Here is a 21,480-nt window from a genome sequence, read left to right as displayed (position 1 = left end):
AGCACCAGTTGAGGCTCAAGCAGCATGATAACACATTTGCATTTGTCCATGTGGAGTTGTTTGACAACTACCCAACGTCATGTTGCATCTCACATCATGTGAGTGCAGCCTACAGTAAGAGAGCCGAGCAAAGGTTGAAGGTCCAGTGTGTAAGATTTACTGGAATATATGGTGGAAATGGAATATAATAGGTGTTTTCTGTGGTGTAAAATCACCTGAAAATAATGTTTCTACAGCAGGCCAGAACGGACGTGAGGATGTTTTTGTGTCGGCCAAAATAGCTAGAAGCCTGTCTGCAATGAGAGCGTCGGAAAAACAGATTTTCAAAATGTGAATCTGTATTATTTACCGTTATTGCTGGTTTAAATCCCTATTATCAAGCTGTCGGAGTAAGCATGGAGCCCACACTGTAACTAACTGCACTCCCTGAAGAAATATGATCATATTTTTGGAAAAATAAAACAGTGATTCCAGAGAGAAGCAGACAGAGGGGTCTACAGTCTGTGTTTGAAGGATATATCCAGGATGTCAAACTGACTCAGCAGCAACAACAGGTTAAAAAGACAAAGACAGTTAGAAGCTAAAGCCGAACTATAGGCTACAGATCACAGTGTAAAAGTGAACCACCACATCACTGCTGATCGCCACACAAGACAATGAATATAAAGGGAAACTTGCTGATATTGAACCAGCTGTGTGGCATTGCAGTGTGTGCAGATGAACGGTGCTGACGGTAGCACCCGGACCTCTGCCAATGTAAGGGTGGGGATCTCCAGGGGAAGTCAAACAGCATTCATCGCGATGACACAGAGCTGGTTCAATATCAGCAAAGTTCCCCTGCTTCCCTTCACTGGTTCCTGTACAGCAGGGTCAACCTTTTTTCCACTGTTATAATCATTAAAAAGCAAAAGCAGCATGTGTATACATTCAGTAGGCTATATCTTCAGTAGCTAGCTAGCTAACCCTACACTTTTCAGGGTCTGATTTTGGTTTTGGAACAGGGAAGAAACATATATCTTTTTCCAACCTCTCCAGGTAACGAGTATCATTAATACACGACGTGCCCCAGGCACAACATTTAGCTCCAAATCCACAAAACCAGCCTGAAAATGAAGGAAATCTGAGTCAGTGGAGCACAGCTGTGTTGTGGTTGGACTCTGGTCTGAGCCGGACGGATGCAACACTATGATGAGTCAGTCTGCATCCATGGGCGAGACTTAGGGTCAATTCGGCTCCTGGTAAATACCTCCTGAATGCCTGGATCTTAACTTATCAGAGTAAAATGTGGGCAAACATTAGCAGCTGCTGGTCTAGCAGCCTGTCTCCGACAAGCCAGTTTACCAGTTTAAATCACTGGTTTGTTTGTTTTGGAGAGGAAGCAACCTCTGTAGGTAATTCGGCTCCTGGTAGAATCCTCCTGAACAACCAGGGGAAGCTTCAGCTCACTACTAGATACACTAAATCCCCTTAAATCTTACACACTGTTCCTTTAACCATTCAACATTTGGGAAAGAACAAACACTGAAACTTTAAATTTGAAGCATTTTGCGTTCAGTCTGTACATAGCTGTAAACCAGGCGCAGCTCAACATGATGTATATTGTATTAAAGAAATTTATTGACAAAAATACTTTTATTCTGAAAACAATGAGTTTTGTGCGCATCAATGTTGATTAAACAAAGAGAAAAAACACATCAAGAGAAACTATTTTTTGCATGCAGCTGGGAAAATAAAGCTATATATATATATATATATATATATATATATATATATATAACACAGTAAAGTGTTAACACTGTTTAAGTTAATTGACATCAGGCAAACAGATTTATTGAACGAAAAGACAAAAAATATAAGCCTTGGGATATATTGCTGGGCAAGTGTAAAATATGAAGCATTGAGTTCAGACTCGCTCTGGGCCGCAATACATTCTTATGGATTTATCCACAGCTCTCCATGCTGACCTCCTCATTGGAAATCATTGTAGCCCTCCTGCAGCAGAGGTTGAGCATCTCCAATGATGTACCTCGCCCTTGAGCATTCGTACTGCAGCTGCGTAAGAGAGCCTCCGGCAGAGCTGCTCTTCTGATAATAATATTAGGAGTCCAGTTCAGCAGCAGTTCATGGTTTTCATATAATCTCCACGTCCCACCTTTGTTGCAGTTTATGAGGATCAAGTGTTTGTAGGATGACGTGGTTTTTGTCGTAGTGAAGGCCCCCTGAAACAGACACGAGATGTTTTCTTGTTAATTCATTTTTTAAATATAATCCTGGATGATGAAGTGTTATTCTTTTGAATGGTTGTTTAGTTTACTGCAGCTGGGATGAGTCTATGTTCCATAATATACGTACTTTATTATATTAAATACAGATAAATGACAGCCATATGATCACTTGGATAGTGAGGCATTTGTCTTTGGTCTGCTTACATAAAACTGTTAACAATATTTTGTGTTATTTTCATACTTGTAATTCAAAATACAAAAATTTTAACTATTTAAAATACAAGAAGAAGGCATGAAGGTGCAATAATATGTTCCAGGGAATGTGCACAGAATCACGGTGTTATGATTTAGTCCACAAGGTGTCACTAATTGACAGTGATGCAAACACAGCCCCCAGACAGACACCCAGTTCTATAGTTTTACAGTGCTGCTGGCAATACTGACTTGTGACTGACTTATGTGTGTGAGTTGCATCCTAACTAACTGTAGCTGTGTAATTGGGAGCATAAACGTATTTTATAACAAACCAATGACATCAGAATATTTCAAATCATTGTTGGCATATTCTTTAACATCAACATAAAGTTTCCAGAAGTCTGGAACAATCGGATCCCCAAAGTCTTCTGTATAGATCATTACTGCTGTGTGTCAAAAGTTACACGTCATGCTGCACGTGGATGTCTCACCTTTGACGTCCAGGACTAGATCAGGGGTGGGGGTGTACCGGATAAAGCCCTCGGGGGTGATGCTCCACAGGTGGATTTCGCTGTCTAGCTCTGGGATGAGACCCACGCGGCTTCCTGGCATCGTCACACTGCCGCTGGGGCACAGGCAGCACTCCTCGAGCAGCTAGAGACACAAGGAGAAGAGTGTTCAACATTCACACTACATGTCTGTTATTTAATTGTGACACTTTACATGGGAATAGATGGAATCAGTGGACCAGTGTGTGGTATGATAGGGGAGGTTTGTACTTGAAAAACTCTCAGCAATAGAAGATTGACTGAGGTAATGTAGTATACAGGTCTCATTCATTCCTGTTGGGGGTCACAGGGGGCTGGAGCCTATCTCAGCTGACATTGGGCGAGAGGCAGGGTACACCCTGGAGAGGTCACCAGACTATCACAGGGCTGACACATAGAGACAGACAACCATTCACACTCGAATTCACACCTATGGGGAATTTAGAGTCACCAATTAACCTGCATGTCTTTGGACTGTGGGAGGAAGCCGGAGTACCCAGAGAAAACCCAGGCTGACACAGGGAGAACATGCAAGCTCTGCATTGAAGGGCTCCCAAACCCTGGCTTTCAAAACCCCCCACCCTTACTGTGAGGCGACAGTGCTAACCGCCAGTATCCAGGTCTGTTGCACTAAAACCCATTTTCACTCTCCAAGTCCTTTGATTGCCCTGCTTTGAATCTGGCCCTCATTCTGATTACATCTCGGAATTCATTCTGACTTGATTAAACCAGTCTGGCCTGCAGAATCACACCACAGTATAATGGAGGCGCTGGTACCTGGCAGTGGAGATGTCCATTCTGGTAGAACCAGATCTGCTCAAACCCATCGGTCTCCTCCGTTTCTTGGATCCGCATCAGCTTGACATTATCCAAATCGCCGGTCACTGACATCATGAGCCCCGTCTGTCTGTTCCTTAAACGAAAATGCACTTGCTTCTGCTCGGAAAACACACACACACACACACACACAAGGCCAAACACACACAGTCAGTGCCGTTATGCCATATTCTAAACACAGTTTGCTAAATTCAGCTCCACACAGAACAATCTTGACTTATCCGACTTCAAGGTGAGTCATTGTGAAAGTAAGAAATCATGGTCTCAACCATACAATTACATTCTGCCTCAATAAGTACATCAGCTGTTACAAAGGCCTGAACTATAACAATTATACACTTAGTTACACTAAGTAGGCTGTTGAAACGGCAAGAACACTTCACCTGCAAAAAGCCCATTTGTATATCACCCCTAATGTTAACTTGAATTCATGAAAAAAAAAGCTGTTTTCCCACATGCCTCCACACTTAATGGAGAATCTAAAACAGGCACTCTTGATGAAATGAAGTCATCAGGGACCGCATTAAACACCAGCAAAACTACATCAAAACATCTGTTTACAAGCTCTCGCGCAGCTCCTGCAGTGTATTCCCAGCCTCATTTATCCAGTCATACTCTTGGTGCTTCCCAAACACATGCATTTTAGCTAAAACGTTACAACACAAAACACTTACGCCTCCAGGTAGCTGCGGCATGCCTGAGCACGTACGTGTGTATGAGCTTGAGCACAGTTCAAACACACACATATGCCCAGGCACACTGGTGTGTTTGAAATCATGATGTTGTAGTGAATATGCATGTGTTTGGGAAGCACTGAGCATACGGCTGGAGAAATGAGACCTAAATTATGCTGCTTGAGTTGTATGAGAGTAAACAGATGTTTTAAAATAGTTTAGCTGTTGTTAAACGTGGACCTCTTTGACTCCAACTCATGAGGAATGTTTGCTGTTTTTTCTTCCTCGATTCTTTGTTTAATGTGGGGGTTTTATGTGGGGACCATTTTGCAAGTGACGTATTCTTTTAATGAATACTATTTGAAGAGGAAATTACTGACATGTTTTTTTAACCTGTTTCGGTTGCTATTTTCAATCAAGTCAACCTGACACAGCTGTTAACTGTAATAACTGACGGTAGCTAAAGCTAGGTCCGCTGTACATGTACAAAACAATTATATTTCCTAACAGAGATGCTCTGTTTCCTGCCCAGAGACTACAGATGCAAATGAGCTTGTAGCTAACCCTAGGTGTCATGATCCTGGGTTTTGTTAACATTACGTTATCTTGTGGACTTTGCTTTGGAGTTGTCTGTTTGTGTTCTTCCTTGCTTTATGTCATTCATTCCTGTTAAATCTGTTTCCTGTTTTATTTTGTAGATTCTCTCCTCATGTGTCATGTCTGGTTTTACTTCCTGTCTTCCTTCAGTCTCGTTAGTCCTTCCCTGTTCCCTCCACACCTGTTCTGTATTAGTCTAGTTCGCTCCACCCTAGTGTTCCCCTCCACACCCTTGTGGTTAGTCAATCCCCATTTCCCTCCTTTTACCTGTGTCCACGTACTCCAGCTGTGTCTCGTTCTTTTGTTTAGTTTTCTGTGTATATATACCTGTGTGTTTCCCTTTGTTCCTTGTGCTCATCCCTGTGTTCTTGGTGTCGTTCCCTGCTCCGTTTCCTGCCTGGTGTCTTGTGTTGTGTTTGGATTCGTCAATCTGAGTTCATTGAATTATCCCGGTTGGTTTTCAGTTAGTTTTGTCATTTGGACTTTTATTACCTGCCTGTTCTGAATGTTTTTCATCAGCTTTATTAAAGCTCGATTTTTCACACCTGCCTGCCGCTCTGCATTTGGGTCCTTACTGAACTGATCCCTGACAGTACGAACTCACAAGGAACAAAGGGAAACACACAGGTCTATATACACAAAAAACTATCCAAGACCGGCTGACAACAAGGGTGTTGTTAGAGTCCTAGTTTCCTATTATTTTGAGTCACTTTAATGCACCACCTGATCTGGCACCTTGGGAACCTTTAATTAAAGGCAGGTGTGCTGAAGCCAGTGTGGAGCCTGGAAGACGCCACAGGGTTACAGTCTTTAACTGGCACGTTTTTTGTTAATCTCAGTTTTCATTGTTTGATGAAGTCGTTTTTTCGAAGGCCTGTTTATCTGGGGAATGTTTGGGGAGTTTTTTGAATGTGACAATGAAGACAATCAGTTCATAGTGTCATCTTGCATCTCACCACACATCCTGCAAATCAGTCAACTCTAAAACCAACCGAAGAACCTGGATCGTCAAACGGTGAGTAAAACTAAACCAAAGCCAGTGAGTTCAATTCATCATATTTCTTACAGTGGCGTCTGCAGACGGCTATTTTTGAACTTATTTGGAGGCCGCATAGGTGTGGTTGGGAACATTAGGGTGGAGCGAACTAGACTAATACAAAACAGGTGTGAAAGACTCTGGGAACAGGGAAGGACTAATGAGACAGGTGTGACAGAAAACAGGCACAAAGACAGGAAGTAAACCCAGACATGACACATGAGGAGAGACTCTACAAAATAAAAGAGGAAAACAGATTAAACATGAATGAATACCAAAACAAGGAAGGACACAAACCGAAAACCGACATCACAACCTAAATTCAACCAAATATAAACATCTAAGGACGTTGGTGGCCAGCTGGCAAGTTTTCTCATGTCAAGGACCCCTTAATTAATTAACACTAGGTCACATATGCCCATTGGATAAGATTACTCTTCAGGGACCAGTTGCACAAAACACCTTAAGTTTTCTCCTTAAGTGTGACCCTTAAGGCTTAATTTCTCCTTAGCCTAGGGACTTACACAGTTGCACAAAATCCCTTGAGAGGTTTCCTTATTTAAGGAAAAACGTTAACTCATTTACTGTGTTGAAAGAGATTTTACAGCAGTCAAAGTGTCCGTGGAGATTATTTGTTTGCTTGGGCTCAAGTTGGCTTATAGTTAGATGGTGAAAAAAATGGAAGAAGAAAAGAAGACAAGAAAACCATATTGGTCAGAGAAGGGAAACAGAAAATGATTGTGGGAAGGAATTGTGAAGAAAATGTCTATCTCAGTCAAAATCAGAAGTGTATCCATCGGCCTCCTGGTCGTAAAACCTTTTTCTCGGGGTGACTTTTTTTCATGTATCACCATAAACTCAGTCATGTTGCACTTAAGTTAGAGTCAGAGGTACCTTAAGTGTTTTCTTCACCTTGCTTTGGTTGCTAAGGTCTTTTGTGCAACAGTCTAAGGACACCTTTAGCGTAAGACCAAGACAAGGAGAAACCTTAACTACTGAAGTGAACATTTTAAGGAAACTTTAAGGATGTTTTGTGCAACTAATCTTATTTTGAAGAAACCTTAACTAGGACTTTAAGGAAAATCTTCACTGTGCTGTGCAAGCAGCTCCAGGGTTCTATAGTTGTCAAGTTGAGGAGATAAAAGCTGTGATCAGAAAGTCGCTCTCATGGCTCATACACTGAGCTCACTTCGTAATGAATAAACTACTGTAAAGACCTCAGACCTCTGGTTGGAACTGTTTTGCATAAAGCTTTGGGCTCATTGTTGAACACCAGGATATACCTGTATGAGAGGGCGGAGGGATCCAATTTTCTTCCAGCTGCTGAACTTGCGCCAGTCAAGCACCTCACCGGGTTTCAGCAAAATCTGAGCCCCCCGATAGTTGATTCCCTCGTATAACACCCACCTGGTGATAAAGACAAGACAAAAACACAGTCACTATTTTGTTGTTTTATCAGTCTGCACAGACAAAAAGAAAAATACTTTCATGTGTTTCTTTTTCATTGCTCTTGCCCCCTTGTGAGGATGTTGGTTGCTGTATCATTATTCCCCATCATGGCACCTAGATTTCAACCTGAGAGAACAGCCTGTTTTTTCCAGTCAGTTTCACTTGTTCTGATGCATTAAAAAGCGGCTATCTAAGTTGTCATCCCGGCAGGAACAAAGTCTTCTCTTGACTTGCAGCTGTATTTCTGAGCCCTCCCCTCCCCTTCATGCAGCACTGTGCCAAAGGTAATCTTCTAAAATGTGCCGAGCTTCATGACCGGCCAATTTCTCGGTGACACTAAATGTTGCATTTAACTCGGGTCTCTCAATGGCACCGTTGTTTGGCTGATTGCCCGACTCTCCTGCAGCAGGAAAGTGCCACTGCAGAGACAGCTCTGGCTCACTGGGAGCCCTTTATTTCCTCAGCATTGGTTCACACCTACGGGCTGAATTTCGCACATCAGCAGTAGGTTTCCATCATCACTCCATCTGTCTGTGCTGTCATGCTTAGGATATGCTGAGGCTGCACTCTGCGTCCAGTTAATTTGAATCTATGAAATACGTCTTGGCATACAGGCCAAAACTACCTAGTACACAAAACCATCTTTGCTTCCATAATAAATACTGACTTTGCAGGTGTAACAGTAACTTCTGCCAGCTGAAAAGAAAACAGAGACACCTATTCAGACAGATAACCTTGACTTGCTTCTTTTATAATCTCTTAATCCTTCTCCTTAGTACTTTGCTTTCTCTATTAAGATTTATCTTGTGAGATGTTGTTAAAGTGGTGGCACACTGCATGGGAGTGGTTTGCCTTGAGCAAAAGTCCTAAGCTTAAAAAAATATCTGACCTGTCGACTTCTGAATTCCAAAGACATGAAAAAGAGATTAAAAACACAACAGATTCAATAGTAAAGAATCAACGGGGGCCAGTGAGTGACACATGAGTGAAAAAATGAAATATATTCTGTTTCACTTGTTTCCAGCAGAAAAAAATGTCTCTGACAGCACAGTGAGTTCACCCCCCAGTAGAAACACAAACGCTGTAATGCATGAACCTGTCAGACTCACACCAAGAGGAGAACTTGGTGACGCTCCCACAGAACTTGTAACCACGCAGCGGTCGTGATGTACTCACATGCCTCCTTCCACGGCCACAGACTGGACCCTGCTGCAGCCTCCAGCCAGCTGAAGGTTGACCGATCCATCTGTCAGGACCACCCTCTTCCCCCGCAGATCACACCGCTCAAACAGAGTGATAGATGGCAGCGAAAACTCCTGTCGAGCGAGAGGTGAAACAAGAGACACAAAGTACATGAAGGAATGGAGTAGGCGGAGAGCTGCAGGTCATGCAGGTTGATATTCAAGTTACTTTGAGATTACCCTGGAAACAGACCACACTTGCATATTTGTGCTCCCTGGCATTTTTGCCCTCTGATACCTCTGCAACAGATGGACTCTCTTCTGAATCAAAAGTCATGTCGTAGATCAGCATTAGTGACTTATTTAACATTTGCTTTTTATCCTTTGTCACGCGTCATCTTAAGTCAGGGAAGGAAAGTTGTGGGTCACCGGCACTATATAAGGTTTTATTAATATGAACATGTAATATGTATCGGTAAATTAGGTCTTTTCAGTAGTTTTCAAAAAGAACAAGGGGTCTACAGTCTGTGTTTGAAGGATATATCCAGGATGTCAAACTGACTCAGCAGCAACAACAGGTTAAAAAGACAAAGATAGTTAGAAGCTGAAGCCGAACTATAGGCTACAGATCACAGTGTAAAAGGGAACCACCACATCGCTGCTGATCGCCACACAAGACAATGAATATAAAGGGAAACTTTGCCCATATTGAACCAGCTGTGTGGCATCGCAGTGTGTGCAGATGAATGTTGCTGGGGGCAGGGATCTCCAGGGGAAGTCAAACAACGTTCATCTGCACACACTGCGATGACACACAGTTGGTTCAGTATCAGCAAAGTTTCCCTGCTTCCCTTCACTGGCTGTACAGCAGGGTCGGTCTTTTTTTCACTGTAAGAGGGTGTATACCTTCGATAGGCTATATCTTCAGTAGCTAGCTAGCTAACCCTACACTTTTCAGGGTCTGATTTTGGTTTATATCTTTTTCCAACCTCTCCAGGTAACGAGTGTTATAGGAGTGCACAGCTAAATTGGTGTAGTAGCTTCAAATATATAGCCTGGTTCCAGAACATAGACCCCGCCCACTCAACTGAGTAGGCTTGCATCTCTGGTCTGGCATACTGCAATGAATTTGCGATTTATCTCGTCCAAACAATGGAAGGACCAATGAACGCCGGGAGTCTAGCGATTAGCCAATCAGCGCCACGCTGATGTCAAGCTGTGCGCTGGTGGGTAACTGGTGAGGATAGCAACAATGGCGACCGCTACAGATCCTACAGACCACATTAACGATGCTATCGAGGTATTTTGCCACTACTCGCGTTAATGGAGGACCAAATTAAGGAAGCTGCTCAACTGGATTTAACGGCGATGCAGCTGGGCGTGCACGATGACAGAGACATTTTAAACGGGCAATGCTCGCTTGTTTTCGGCACCCCCGAGGCATGGATACTAATGACGTCAGATTCTGGGTGAGTCGCTGATCTCTACTGATTGGTTAGGGAAAAATCAAATTCCCTCCCCCTTGTAAATCGCCTTCAATGGAGGCGATGTCAGACTGAAGGTTCTGGGAGCTTCAGTCTGAGACTCAGGCTATCAAATATATTGAGTTTCTCTACCTTTAATACAGTCTGGCAGTCCAACAATCTAATCTTTGAACATTCAAGGGTCTTATGTGCAAAAATTGACTCAGCTCAGGCAGACCACCCCTGAAAGTGAGTGGATATTTCAGTGTTAAAATATTTATAAAAAAGAAAATACACTTACAAAGCCAGCCGTCTGTAGTGACAGGATGGAGGCACTCGCGTTGACACATCCCATCGCTCTCAGGTCTGGGTAGTTTCCCACTTCTAACACATACATCCTGCCAGTGAAGTCTGGGCCCTCAAATGCCAGCCAGCTGAAAGTCATTTGCATAAACACACACACGCACACGCACACACAGCACAAAATGAGACTCATGTTTTGCGTTGATGAAGAGCTATGATTACCACATAAAGCTATTTGCATAATGTAGGTGTCAGATTTTTAATATGTACATTGAATTAAACGCTGCCACACAGTGAGCTACAGTGTGCACACTGTGATAGATTATTCATGCTGGAGGATGAACAGCTTACTGTTTCACATGCACATGCACAGGACTGAGCAATGTATTGAATTGTCTTTTGGATGCCGCGTCATTAAAAATGTAAGATGTGCAGTATATCACAAGTTGCTGCCATATGAGCCATTTTTAGTAAGTGGAGCAGTGAGTAGCCCGTAGCAGTCCTACAGATACGTTTGTAATATAAGCAATATGCAGCTACGGTTGTAACAAATCACCTTTGGGAATCCAAAAGGGCCTTTTTCTAAAATCTGCTTTTGCAGGATGATGCAGATTCTTTCAAGCTTTTATGATTCAACTTAAATCATGACTTGCACTGTGGTATTTTAATTTTCGTCCCTAGTGTGCGGTATTACTCACCTTCCAGCCAGAACCTTGCACGAGGCCACAGAGATGCCGTCCGGCAGGGAGGCCGCGCTGTCCTCCAGAGAGAGGACAGAGCCTTGAAAACCTGGCTCAGAGAAAAGCTGCACCTGGGACACACATTGCAAAACAACAAGGCTGACTCATCCACTCTAAACCTCTCACACTCTTCATCAGATAAGACAGACACAATTTCAGCGAGGATAGATGTGTTCTTTTGTCCTGTTGGGTCGCCTACCTTGAACTTGGCGGCATTCTCAAAATCATCCTGAAATGAAACAAAGCTTGATGAGACTCATGTACATGCACTGAACCAAAACAGGAAGTCATTAGATATGGTTTATGTTGCATATTAGTATTATAGGTAAACTGCACAGCAGCAGTTAAGATGAGAAAGACGATGAAAGAAATACCATTATTTCTCTGCTTTATTAATCGTCTCATTGGCCTTGGTGTTAAGAAATCATTTCATTTTACTGCAGTTAGCCTCTTAAAGGGATAGTAATCACCCAAGAATCAAAAGACATATTTTTCCTCTTACCTTTAGTGCTATTTATCAGTCAAGATTGTTTTGGTCTGAGTTGCTGAGTGTTGCAGATAACAGCCATAAAGATGTCTGCCTTCTCCAATATAATGGAACTAGATGGCACTCAGCTTGTGGTGCTCAAAGTGCCAAAAAATACATTTGAAAAATTCAACAGCAATGTCTCTTTCCAGAAATCATGACCTGGTTACTCAAGATAATTTGCAGGTTCATGTACAGTAGGAACTATTTTCTCTCTACAGAACTACACGCGCCAACTGGATCACCACGCAGAAGGAAGTGTGCATCTACTGCTAGCTCACCTAGCACCACTGGGCTAGCTAACGTTACAGCTCAGCTGAGGAGGACGCCACGGATATCTCACACTCAGTACGTTTACATGCACAGTTTAATTCCACTTTTAATCGGAATGAAAGGCCATTCCGATTAAAAGTGGTCATGTAAACGGTCATTCCGATTGAAAAACGGTAATTCCGATTGAAAATTAAATCCGATTAAAGGGGGTGGTTTATTCCGTTCGTTATTCCGAATGAAAGAATTTTGTGTGCATGTATACACTCATTCCTCTTTAAGTTCATTCCGGTCTTTCTGCGCATGCTCGTTTCCTTGCCCTTCTGGCGCGATGACGTATATAGCAATGGGCTGCATAGCGACGGGCTGAGATAGAGCAGTCGGACTTGTTGCACTCACCGGTTTCCATTCGCCACAGCACGGTCTTCTATCTCCCTTCTTCGACCTTCTACCTCCCTTCTCCTCCTCAACAGATGAAGCATTAGCAGAACAAGGTTGTTGTTGTACTGCTGTTTCAAGAATATAAGCAAAACACGCCCGAAAAAGGCACTAAGAATGGCGTCGTCAAGCATCTTGTTATCCGGAGCGAGGACTGCAGTGTTTTCTTCCGGTAAACGTAAACACGTAACATCCGCCCCGCCCCCTATCCAATCAGAAACCTTCCCTGCCCCAAACCTTGCACAGACATGAATAAAGGCGATTGAACTGATCTCCCATGTAAACCCTCATTCGGAATGAATATTTCCCATGTAAACTACATGGAAAGACTTTAATTCCGAATGATTTCATTCAGATTTATTTCATTCCGAATGAGAAGCCATCATGTAACCGTAGCCACTGTCAAAAGCATGAGCCTCTCGTCCATGAGTAGATGCCCAAGATGGGACCAAGTCATTGTTTTGCAAGTCACAAGTAAGTCAAGTCTTTACACTCAAGTACAGTCTGAAGTCCCAAACCTTGAGTTTTAAGTCTAAAACAGTTCATAATGCGCTCGTCCCCAAGTGTAATGTCATGTTACATTCCGTCAATCATTCATTTCCGTGACCACTTTTCCTGTTGGTGGTCGTGGAGTGGCTAAAGCCTATGCCAGCTGACATTGGGTGAGAGGCGGGGTACACCCTGGACAGGTCACCAGACTATCACAGGGCTGACACATAGAGACAGACAACCATTCACACTCACATTCACACCTACGGGCAATTTAGAGTCACCAGTTGACCTGCATGTCTTTGGACTGTGGGAGGAAGCTGGAGTACAGGCACATAAATTTTTTCCTAAATTTAACCTCAGTAACTTTACTTGCCTAAACCTAACCTCAATGACTTAACGTTAATAATGTAACTGTGCCTAAAGCACGTAACGTCGTTCATGGGGTGCTAATTCGTAGGCTATCATACGAAATGTTGTGCATACAATTTTTGTAGGATATCCATTAACCATTCTATGCACACCACACACTACACTCTACTCTTCCTGCTGTAACTTGTGTAAGTCAGCCCTCCAACACACACACACACACACACACACACACACACACACACATCTGCATTTACTTAACATCTCCCTTACAAAGACTTTCACGTGATGGTCTTTTTGTCTAACTTCACATCGTCTTACATGATGACAGGGTCACGACAAAATGACCTGCCGATGTCGATTCATGTAACCATAGTAACTCTCCTGCCTGCCTGCTCATGGCGAGAGAGGAGAGGGAGAGACGACACTGAGTTTCTCTGCGCAGCCAGCAAGTGGCTAAAAGGGTGTGAAAAGTGCAGGTTAAAAGTGTTTTTCTGACCTGCGATTTCTCCACGCCTCCCTTGTGTTATGACAGCAGCTATAAAGAGAAAAAGGCCCTAAAGGAATGTCCGCCCACAGGGAAACTGGTCTAGAATCTAAAGTCATCAAATTTGTCAAGTCATGTGACTCAAGTCCACACCTCTGGTAGATGCATGCTTCCCTCTGCGCTGTGATACAGTTGGTTAGTGTAGTTCGGTAGAAAGAAAATAGTTCCTACATGAAACTGCTCACAGCAAGGTCTGTGGATTACCTTGAGTGACCGGTCGTGTTTTCCAGAGACGGACATTGCTGTTGAGTTTCGGGGGTTGACCTGCTCTTTTATCTTCAGAGCGTAGCTGCAACACTGTAGAAAACTTTGCATGAAATCTACGTCTGTTTATCATCATCTGGTTTGAAACCGAAGCAGCCTCGTGATGACTCACCTTTTTGATTTAAGATGTTTTCACTTAAAGTCTTGTGACAAGAAATTTCCTCTCTGCACAGACTCATTACAAACTGGCCCTGTGTGTGACTCATGCTCCCAGAGATAATCTACTGTTTATAGATTTATCTGTCCCTCCAAAGATGCCTGCTCTTTTTGATTTGGTCACGAGCATTGTGTGGTGTGACTGGTCACATGCAATGAAATCACTCACTTAGCCATGATGGGACCACCAGAGGAAGTGAGAATACAGCGAGTGCTTCAATACTGCAAAACTGCTCAATTATAAATCATGGAAAACTGAAATTATAATCACTGTGATTATCTGAAGCTAATTGTGGATGTCATCGAACACACTTGGGTGCAGTGATTGAACAGAAAATATCACAAGACAATCTAATAGCTGGGCAAAGCCGCATGGTTTCGTAACTTTGTGTGAGTCATCGTTCTTACCAGCACAACCGGCATAGCTGAGGCAACTCTGGGCTGCAGCGCGCCCCAGTCCTCCGGGCTTCCATACAGGCCTTTCTCCAGGATGTAGCTCTCACCACAGAAGCCTGGCTCCTCGAACACGACCCAGCTGAGGGAGGAAACAGAAGGCACATAATCGCCCTTTTATTTTGCTCTGACATTTCACAATAGAGTTTTCTCCTTTCTCATTTTCATCTTTATTACCCACGCTGAGAAAGCAAACCACAAAAATTCACAGCGTGACACAGCCAAAAGTGTTCATTTATCATGTATGCCGACAATTCTTGGTCAAAGTCCAAGCTGATAATGGCCTCCCATGATAGTATCTCAGCAGTTATGTACTGTATGTACCCTCTTGGCAAGTCGGGCATGTCTCGGGTCGCTGTGTGTTGTTGTGGACGCCTCGGCTGTGTTTGCATTTTTGGTGTTGTGTCTGTGCCACCGCACTACAAACAAGTCTCTCTGACTAATGCTAAAACAACACACAGAGCCAATCAGAGGCTCCGAAGGACGGCAGTATGACATGGGCGAGGCTGTGCATTCTAATAACAGGCTAGCGGCGCAGCAAGAATAACCATTCAATGTTGCGGGAGTCCCGCCTCCTGGAGAAGGACAAAATGTTCCACTTCACATTATTCATAATTTTGTATGCTCTCTCTTGGGCAATCACCATATTCTGCGTTTCATTATTCAGATCTCATTGTTTCTGATTTACTTCTGGTTTTGTTTACTTCTGCCTTTTTTCCCCAGCTCATCATAGCATAAAGAAATAGAAACAGCGAGGAAACACAGCCACTACTTCTACTTCTCATATGGCATGTAATAACACAGATGACAAGACGAAACACTTCACACACAAACACTATCCAAACATAAATGACAGTTCTTGTTAACGGTGTTCAGACGTCAGGGAACTCCTCCTCCACACCCTCCATTAATTTCACATTCATTCCCACTGCCAATGGGTGTGAGACAGCGTGCTCCAAAACCAACTTACACTGACAGGAAGTGAGGTGTGGCAGACTAAACGTTAGTAAACTAGGCGATCTGTCTTGACCTGTCAGCATGGGTGTGGCAGCCTCACCGTTACGCACCTGAGCTGCAGAGGAGGGCAAAAAAAAAAAACCTGCACAAGGCTTCACTGGGCCTACAGCCCAAAGTAATTATCAGGTTGAAGCGCAGGAATGCATCTGAAAGCATGCACTGCACTGTGAGCTGTCATCACACAAACATACCTGAAGTTCTGCAGTGGAAAGACATCTGAGGAATTCCAATTGACAGACAACCTTTTATTTCCCATCGCACCTTGCACAGCAGTGAAGGCTACAGGGATTAGGATAATGCCAGTCACTTACACGCCACGGATGACGTCGACCGACTGTGTCCTCGCTCCATAGCCCGTGTCATCCAAGTTAATAACAGGCACCGACACGTCAATGTTGACTCCCAGCTCGCCGAAATCTCTGTCGCTGAACATTTTGAGGTGCGGCGAGATGAAGTCCTGCAGAGAGAGGAGAAGTAAAAGCAACTGGTGACAATGTGATGAGCATCATATCAAGAGACATCACTGAAAACAGCATGAAGTTAACACACTCTGTGGTTCTCAGATCTGTTTTTAGTCCTTCCCTCTTTGGAGGAATAAAAAATGTCATGCCCAGTATCTATAAACCAATACAGTTTTGATGAATCACTACCAAGATCACAGAAATGAATAGCAAAACAAGTCAAGTTGAACATTTGAATGAATTTATAAGGAGCTGAAGTGTTTGTTTCCTTTCACCAACATTTCAAGGCAAATGTCACTCAGAGTTTTCAGATTCAAAAAGTAAAATCTGCCTCACTGAAAGTCAACTTTATCATATTTTCTTGACTTTTTGAGTTTTGATTGATTTATTTAGTCGATGAACATTACTTGTCAGAATCTGTTATAGATGTTGTTTAGCTGTCCGAACAAATCAAATCAAAATATTTCACTGCTAGAAAGATGGTCTTTTCAAAAAACTAGACTGTCTCTGTGAGTTAAATTATGTTTTTATATGTTTAAGTTTAATAAATAAATGCAATCTGTATTATGTTTAACATTTTCTGTAAATGGAGATAAATAATTGATTTAATTGAATAAGTTAATAATTAGTTAAAAAGTCAACTAAAACATTTGATTCATGTTTATGTAACCAATAGTCTGTAAAAGGCAACAATATTTAAAGGGATAGTGCACCCAAAAATGAAAATTCACCCATTATCTATTCACCCTCATGCCGAGGGAGGCTCAGGTGAAGTTTTAGAGTCCTCACAACACTTGTGGAGATCCAAGGGGAGAGAGGGTAGCAACACGCCTCCACCTGGAGGCTTATGGCGCCCCAGATTCAAACGTCCAAAAACACATAATTGAAACCACAAAATATCTCCATACTGCTCGTCCATAGTAATCCAAGTGTCCTGAAGCCCCGACATAAAAAGTTGTTTGGAAAAACGTCATATGAACTCTGTTTTTAGCCTCACTGTAGCCTGTAGCTCTGACTGCCTCTCTGTGCACCGCACTCTCCCCTGGGATCTCCGCAAGTGTTGTGAGGACTCTAAAACTTCACCTGAGCCTCCATCGGCATATGGGTGAGTAGATAATGGCTGAATTTTCATTTTTGGGTGCACTATCCCTTTAAGTTTTCTGTTAGGACAGTGATTTATGTTACTGTCGCTTTAAGAGACGAGGTCTCGAGCACATGGAAGTGCCTTTGCTCAATTGACGCCAAGCGACACAATTTTCTTACTTTAGTCCCTTTGCTGTAAGGAGAGCTTAACTTTGACTACTCCTTTAAGAGGATAGGGCAGAACTGTGGAATAAAAATACTTTGTTTTGTCTTTTTTACATCAGAGTTACGTGGAAGTTTTTTCCTGCTCCTGCGAATGTACACAAGTTAAGTCACGGCAGTTTATGAGCTTCAACTCCCCACGCTGTCTGTGCAGTAAAAAGACCCCAATACTTTTGAAATTGGTGTTACATGACCAGAGACAATAGGCGAAAAGGGCTGTGGCATTCGCTTTTCCTCAAGAAGTAGAAAACCTACAACTACCAGAATGCACTGCGGTGCACCAGACCAGTGAAGGCTCCTGCTGGTGGGTGACAAAATGCGAGCTCAGCCATTTTGACACAGGAAACAGTTGAGCCTTTGAACAGAAAATACGTTTCCGTCCTCCTGGAACTTCGTCAAGAGAGCACCATTATTTCCAACACTGAGCTCCACCAACCATTTCACAGGTGTGCACAGGTGTGAGGGAATTTATCAGCTGTTGGTGTGCTTCTCAATAATTGACAACAGCCTGTGCACCATATGTCACATATTCCACCAACGAAAGAACAAGGAAACAAGAAAAACATAGAAAACTCAAGCTCCTTACACAATAAAGACTCTTAACAAGATTATTTACCAAAAATTGTTGATCTTGAACACATCAGCATTTCAGGTTTCTTAGATCATTTATAATGTTCAACGTTGTATGCTATTACGCCGTGTATCATAAGGACACAGGAAACAGGAAATATGGTGCCTGCATGGTAACAAACAATCTCGAATTACAATTACAGAGTAAGCTGAAATACATAGCAGTAAGAGAATCTTGCTTGCTCTCATTGCTTGGCTCAGTTTTTACAATACAGGAAACAGTATGGTGCCCACTTCCGGTTCACAAATTCTCATATTACAGCCAAACAGTGCACTAAAGTATGTTTCTGAAGACAATTCAGGTGAGAAATAGGCAGTACAGTAACAGAGTCTTGGTTTATATGTGATCAGCACTGCCTCGCTTTACAGTTTGATTGCACTTTTGTCTGAGCTTGAGACAGGAGCGTCTCTCTTTCTCTCTTCTATATCATTTGTATCTGTGGTGAAAGGCATGCGAAAATGCACAACACAATTTTTAGTTTGAGCAACAGCACCAGAGCCAGTGAGACTACAAAGGTGGTTGAAAAGCAAAGTACCCTTTTAATGGATCTGCATCTCGATGGCCTTGCGATTGTGAAATAACTTGTTTCTTTGTTTTGCCCACATGAATCAGATTCATTTAACTCAGTTAATTAATTTAACCCTATGTAACATTTTTTCACTTAGACACATGCCACCCTGTGCTCAGTGCACTGTTAGGAGGACTCGCCCTATAGTTTGAGAAGGGCTGCACTAGGGTTTGACTTGTAAATCAGTTTACACAAAATAATAAGCTGATAGTCTTTCTTTATTTTACTTTCTTTCTTTCATCCTTCCTTCCTTCCATCCTTTCTGCAGATCCCCATTTGCACCAGCATAAGCAGTGGCTATTCAGTTGCATCTATGTTATCCATAGCAAAGTATTCATTACCCTCTAACACTTTAATATCACCTTACATTGCAATACCTGCACTGTCAACCACCTAAATGTGCACTACCATCTAAAGCATATCTTCTGCAGTAACAGCTCTCTGTAGCAGTCCTGGGACTAGACCATCATTTCACTGCTGTGCGTTTTTATTCTTACACTAAAGACCGTTTTGTAGTTGATGTAAAGGCACGCAGATGCATTGGGACGCATCGAGACGCACTGGCTGCTGTGATGTGTGCTTGCGTCTCAAAATGTGTTGTTCATTTTTTTGATATGTGACGCAGCAGCGCGTATAATACCATGCGTTGCCAGCGGGGGTGATAATGCAAGTGACTACTTGAAATTAACCACTTTTTTGTTATTCACAGAAGAAGCAGGTATGAAATATAGAGGGCGAAGAGGAAAAACTTTGCGAAGTCGTATAGGTGCACCCCCATTTATATGACAGTTCTAGTGCCCTGCACTCTAATACAATAGCAGTACTAACTAGCTACAGCAGTACTAGCTAGCCGGAATGTACCGGTGACTCTGCTACCCCCTAATTGCACGAGTGATGTATTGCACTTGAAGTGTCGCCCGCGTCACTTGCATTCAATATGTTGACTATGAAAGGAAGTGACTAAGAAAGTATCTATCTATCTATCTATCTATCTGGGGTCCACATACATGCAGACATACACACTTATACACAGTATAACACAAAATCACAACAAACAAAGCAGCTCATCTCATTAGTTTCACATAAAGTCATCCTTTTAACAAAAATGACCCCAAACAAAAAAATAATAAATCGATACAGTTTCTCAAGAATTCGAAGCAGACTTGATTTTTTTTATCTTCATCTTCTTCTCTGAATAAACAGTAATTCTTAATAACATAAATCCTTGCCTGGCTGGCCTTGAATTATCCATCCTGTGCTTTCACACATTTAATTCCAAGAAAACAGGGTATTAAAATTTAAAACATATCTAAGAAGGATTTCGACTTTCACCCAGATTGATTGCTTTGTGAATTGTTTGGCTATCCAAAAGTCAGCAGTGCCAACTGACGCTAATAATGTGAAAATTATTCCCTTACCGCAGCTTCATAAAAACAAAACTTCATTGTTTTCTGCGTTTTATTTTCTTTTTTTGCTCAGCATTGTTTTTCATCAATCAATTCTCCAATAAAACCTTTTTTTTTTCTCCTCTGGTATTTAACAGAGCTCTCCTGGCTTGCTAACCCTACACACTCTGGAAAGTTCTAGTCTCCCTTGGTCTGAATCCTTTGACATGGATTTTCCATCCTGACAAGAATAAACTTTTTTGGAGTGGGGAACACAGAATCCTTTCCATTTTTGGAGACTAATTCTGACTTTCCCGAACCCACGATGGTCGAGCCATAATTTAAACATTACACCACAGCTATTTTCATCACACACTGGTGTACTTAGAGCTAACTTTGGGCACACAAAGGTGTGTATAGAGAGGTAGCTCAGTATGGTACTCACAGCCAGAACTGGTCGCAGTGATAGAATCGGCTCTGAGCCTCCCCAGTCGCTGCAGTCCAGGTACTCTCCTTCCTCCAGGATGTGCTGCTGGCCCTCAAACCCAGGCTCGCTGTAGCCCACCCAGCTGTGAGGAAAGATTTGCTGGTTAAAGCTGTGTTTGTGAATCGTGACTGCATTACGTAACCTCTGAATCACCATCTGGCTGTACTAGCTTGAGCCTGTGTGAGCACAGAGAATGAACTATAGACTCACAGTCCTCCAGTGATCTTTAAGGAACCCACAGACTTCAGTTTTGTTGAGTCAAGGTTTGCCCCATCTTTAGGAACGTCTCCTTCGCTCTCACAAAAGCTGAAAATGTCACTGTCGATTTCCAAACAGGAGCCCTCAAAACCAGGCTTCTCATACACCACAGCCTGTAACAGAGACAGGAAAAGGTTTACATTAAACTTGACTAAATTTAGCTGTCCTTGGTACAACCTTGAGTTTATGTTGTCTTTCTTATCTCTGTATCTTTGTTCAAAATGCATTTAATTGAGTTATTTTAGTAAAGGATGGCACATTTGATACTTAAGCCAGTATTGCCAGTTGCACACATACCAAACTTCTATTCAGATAAAGAGATAACACTCCTATCCAAACATACACGGCAAGTTTGAGGAATGTTTTAATTCTTGATGGCTATCTCGCTGCAGTTCAGCATGACCGCAAATGAGGTGAAAACATATCCTTGGACACACCATCTACTGAGCATTTTGAGCACAGTAACATGAATGTGTGCACTTCAGAGATTTTAACCTTCGCTGAATGTGAATACAAAACATGTCGAACAAAAAGACTCTTCAGCTTTCACTCCAAGGTCTGAAAATATCTGCTGTCATAACACACTGCGGGTTACATAGGAAATACCT

The 21,480-nt window shown here is 42.5% G+C and overlaps 1 protein-coding gene across 2 annotated transcripts in view; it reads right to left on the bottom strand.

The window, feature by feature from the left end:
• Positions 1 to 1,595: 1,595 nt before the first annotated feature.
• Positions 1,596 to 21,480, bottom strand: part of LOC117270704 (uncharacterized) — a 43,266-nt gene continuing 23,381 nt past the window's right edge. For both annotated transcript variants that reach the window (XM_078173864.1, XM_078173863.1), the window contains 12 exons: positions 20,825 to 20,985; positions 20,573 to 20,696; positions 16,089 to 16,234; positions 14,716 to 14,842; positions 11,448 to 11,477; positions 11,207 to 11,319; positions 10,507 to 10,639; positions 8,738 to 8,877; positions 7,396 to 7,519; positions 3,746 to 3,904; positions 2,912 to 3,074; positions 1,596 to 2,219 (listed from right to left, as the gene is read on the bottom strand). In XM_078173864.1, coding sequence (XP_078029990.1) covers positions 2,131 to 2,219; positions 2,912 to 3,074; positions 3,746 to 3,904; positions 7,396 to 7,519; positions 8,738 to 8,877; positions 10,507 to 10,639; positions 11,207 to 11,319; positions 11,448 to 11,477; positions 14,716 to 14,842; positions 16,089 to 16,234; positions 20,573 to 20,696; positions 20,825 to 20,985 — 1,509 coding nt within the window. In that variant the 3' untranslated portion in view covers positions 1,596 to 2,130. The remainder of the gene's footprint in view (positions 2,220 to 2,911; positions 3,075 to 3,745; positions 3,905 to 7,395; positions 7,520 to 8,737; positions 8,878 to 10,506; positions 10,640 to 11,206; positions 11,320 to 11,447; positions 11,478 to 14,715; positions 14,843 to 16,088; positions 16,235 to 20,572; positions 20,697 to 20,824; positions 20,986 to 21,480) is intronic.

This window comes from Epinephelus lanceolatus, chromosome 13, assembly GCF_041903045.1.
Source record: "Epinephelus lanceolatus isolate andai-2023 chromosome 13, ASM4190304v1, whole genome shotgun sequence".
NCBI classification, from domain to species: domain Eukaryota; kingdom Metazoa; phylum Chordata; class Actinopteri; order Perciformes; family Serranidae; genus Epinephelus; species Epinephelus lanceolatus.
The sequence above is the reverse complement of the archived record's forward strand: the minus strand, read 5'-3'. Positions and strand labels throughout refer to the sequence as shown.